Source organism: Propithecus coquereli, unplaced genomic scaffold (assembly GCF_000956105.1).
Source record: "Propithecus coquereli isolate 6110/MARCELLA unplaced genomic scaffold, Pcoq_1.0 Scaffold123, whole genome shotgun sequence".
NCBI lineage: Eukaryota > Metazoa > Chordata > Mammalia > Primates > Indriidae > Propithecus > Propithecus coquereli.
This window is the reverse complement of record NW_012136414.1, coordinates 4,487,960-4,491,300: the sequence shown is the minus strand read 5'-3', so window position 1 is coordinate 4,491,300 and position 3,341 is coordinate 4,487,960. Positions and strand designations below refer to the sequence as shown.

Genomic DNA, 3,341 nt, shown 5'->3' with positions numbered 1-3,341 from the left:
ATTGTGTTTTTCATCTGATTTTTATATAACATATTATTTATTTTCATTTTGTTAGTTCTTAAAGTGGACAGCTCTGTTTAGCTCTTCTGTTTGTTCTGATAAGGTATGGGTGGATTTCCCTAGACTTCCTTTCCTACCATATTTGACAGTTTTATTCCCCTCTCAGAGACAGATGGAGATTTTATTTAATATTCTATACCAGGGATCACTCTACCTCGTTGGGAGCATTTCTCATTTCTGTGGTGGTATTCCCTGGAACCTTAGATGGTTGCTCTGCTTCGGCATGCAGCTGTGGAAAACAGGATCCCCTAGAAGACTGCCAATTTCTGCTGTGACTCTAGTGATGATATGAGGGGATTCTATACTAGATGATTCTATCTTGATTTTTCCTGGGGTTTCCACTCACTTCCTTAATATACTGTTTTCTAACCTGGAAGGTATTTAATTTCTTGGTATGGTTTTAGGGGTGATGCAGAAGTACATCAGAATCTTCTGTTTCTCTAATACATGGCCACCACTCTTGGAAATTTATGACAACTTGCATAGCTGGAGCTGGTGAGTATTTCCTTGATTTTTCCTGTTTTTTAAAAAATTCATTGGGTACTTGGGATGGGAAATTCTCAGATACAGCTTCATTTCACTATTTTACCCAAAAGTTCATGCTACTTAATTTTGATCCTAAAGACTAATGATCTGATGAATCATACTTAGACTTGTCTCAAATGGCTTCTAACTCTTTTTAAAAAGTCTATCTCCTTTAAAGACACTTAATTACTTTTTTAAGATATAAAAGGCTGTACTACGTTCTTTGGATAAAACATCAATAGCATCTTTAAAAAATTCTGATAAGTAATCTACACAGTTGGAGGGGAAATTGGCAGGCACCTTTAATGAAAAAACTACTCATTTGGAAATATAAGTTCTATCAAGTTTATTACAGTATCTATTATACTAGTTGATAATTAAAACTGCATGGTATTAACAGAGTGGCATATCTAACAGACACATTCTCTTTTCATTCTGCAGATGTCTTCCTTTCCAATGGTATCATGTTCAGTTATTCATGCCTGAAATCTTGATGTCATCTTAAACTTATCTTTTTCATTATCCAGTTAGTCAACAAGTCACATTAATTTTTTTCTACAAAATATCTCCTTTATCCGTATCTTTTTTCATAACCATTGTCAACATAATCGAATTCTATCCACCTAGTTGACACATTTGATTAAATTTATCAGCTTCTCAATTGACACTGAGACTATCTTTGCATTTTTATCATATCATTCTTCCTCTCGAAAAGTTTCAGTGGTATTCTATTTTCTTACGCATTATATTAACATGTTTCTGTTCAGTTTTCACGAAACTCTCTTCTGTGATACTACCACACCTAAGTGAGGAAGCATTGTAAGCAATAATCCAAGAAGTTTAAGATTTATTTTCAGTGCCACTTCTCCCATGAAAACTCAAAGTAACCTCTCCCTATTCTAATTTACTATAGCATTAAATAATATAGTATCATATAATGTAAACTTTTGTTACTTCATTAGTTGAACTTTTCTCTCTAACTAGTCCACCTCTCTCCAAGGACCTTACCTTATTCATACATGTAGTACACTTTTTCTTACTGCTCTAAAAGTTAGCAGAGCTGACTAAAAGTCCTTCCTGAGACAGAGGGATATATTAAAGAACTTCTAGAATTCTTTTCTAGTTCAAAGTCTTTCTTCCACCAAACATTGGATATTCAACAGAAAGGAGAGAACTAAAATACCTTGGTGGCATAGACTTCATATTGCTCTCTGGCTCTTCAAATACATTAGGACTTGCATCTGGGGTTACTGATATGTACGGGGCAGGTACAGATGTTGACCGTAGATATCTCATTTCATCCTGGAATAGGTTGTCATCTTGATAGCCCACAAAATTTTCATGATGATGCCTGCATTAAATCAAACCCAATAACTTAAAGTATGATGGCAATACAGATCCTCTCAATTTTTAATCTCCTTCGTAACAAGAAATGCAGCACATGTAAATCTATAATTAAAGGTGGAGTATTAAAGTAATCATAGATGCAGCTGGCGAGAATAAAACTCTGATAATTCTATACATAGATATTCCAGGTACCACAAACATTTCAAATCCAAAATTGAACTCATTTTTTTTTCCTTTTGAGAACTTTTCCATCTTCCAGTGTTTTGGTGAATGATCCCGCCAACTATCCAGATGTTTAAGCTAAAATATTTCCAAGGTTGCAGTAGGCTTAGCACTCAACGATCACCATCACTCAAACCCATGATACTAGGTTCTCCTCAAAATTACTGTCTCTTCTCATTGCCTATCATCATGGCCTTGGTTCAGGCTCATGTCAGTTCTTGCATGGACTATTAAAATACAGGCAGTCACTTTTTTGGGTAGAAAATATATAAGTCATACATGAAAAATGTTAGATATATGAAATGTTCCATGGGTTAGAGAGGTGTCCATTCCCAAGAGAGCCAAAAATATAAAATCTATAATTATGCTGTATTAGCAATTTTTTTACATGCTTTATAATTGATTCTTTCCTTTTCAAACCAGAAAACGTTACTAATCTAAGTCCACTGAGTACTTTGATTGAAGCTAAAGATTTGTTGCATTTGGCATCCTGATGATTTCCACCTTGGTCTCAAACATACTTAGTCTCACATTTTCATTTTTGTTTCTTATTAATTTTACTGCAACAGTAAGTATGAAATTTTTAAAAACCACACAAACTTTGCTGTACAACGAGGACAACACTTTCCAAAGTGGAACAGCTGGTTGGCAAGCCATGCCGGCAGGTGATATCTAAAAATCTTCATTGGTCGGCTGATGAAAAAAAATCTAAATTTGGCTCACGAAAGGCTGTTTTGGAGTATCAATTCAAAATACGTGAAAGTATAGGCTGCACCCATCCAGGTTCAATATAGAAAAATAGAAAACTATTACGGGGCATCTCTCCATCTTCAATCATGCACTTTATCCAGCTTCCACATTTCATAGGGTGATCTTTTAATTGCAAACCAGTTCCTATATTTCCCTGTTTAAAATTCTTCCACTGTTTTCTCTGCCTATGGGATAAAATAGAACCTTGGCATGGGCCACAGGGCCTATGTTACCTGGCTAACAACTTTGAGCAACATTTCACATATTTCCCCCATAGACAGTGCTTTAACAAGTCTGTGATTCCTCAAATGTGTAATGAGATTTCAGTTGTGTCTTCACTTTCTTGGGTTGCTCAGCCAGAAATTGCTTTCCTCCTGTTATCTGCCTGACAAACTTTTATTTATTCTTTAAGATCCTGTTAAAGGGTCACCCCTCTG

General features: G+C 35.3%; 1 protein-coding gene across 1 annotated transcript in view; it reads right to left on the bottom strand.

The window, feature by feature from the left end:
* MYCBP2 (MYC binding protein 2, E3 ubiquitin protein ligase) overlaps positions 1–3,341 on the bottom strand; it is a 279,976-nt gene that overhangs the window by 37,637 nt on the left and 238,998 nt on the right. The window contains exon 56 of the mRNA XM_012637759.1: positions 1,769–1,936. Within this exon, the coding sequence (XP_012493213.1) occupies positions 1,769–1,936 (168 nt within the window). The remainder of the gene's footprint in view (positions 1–1,768; positions 1,937–3,341) is intronic.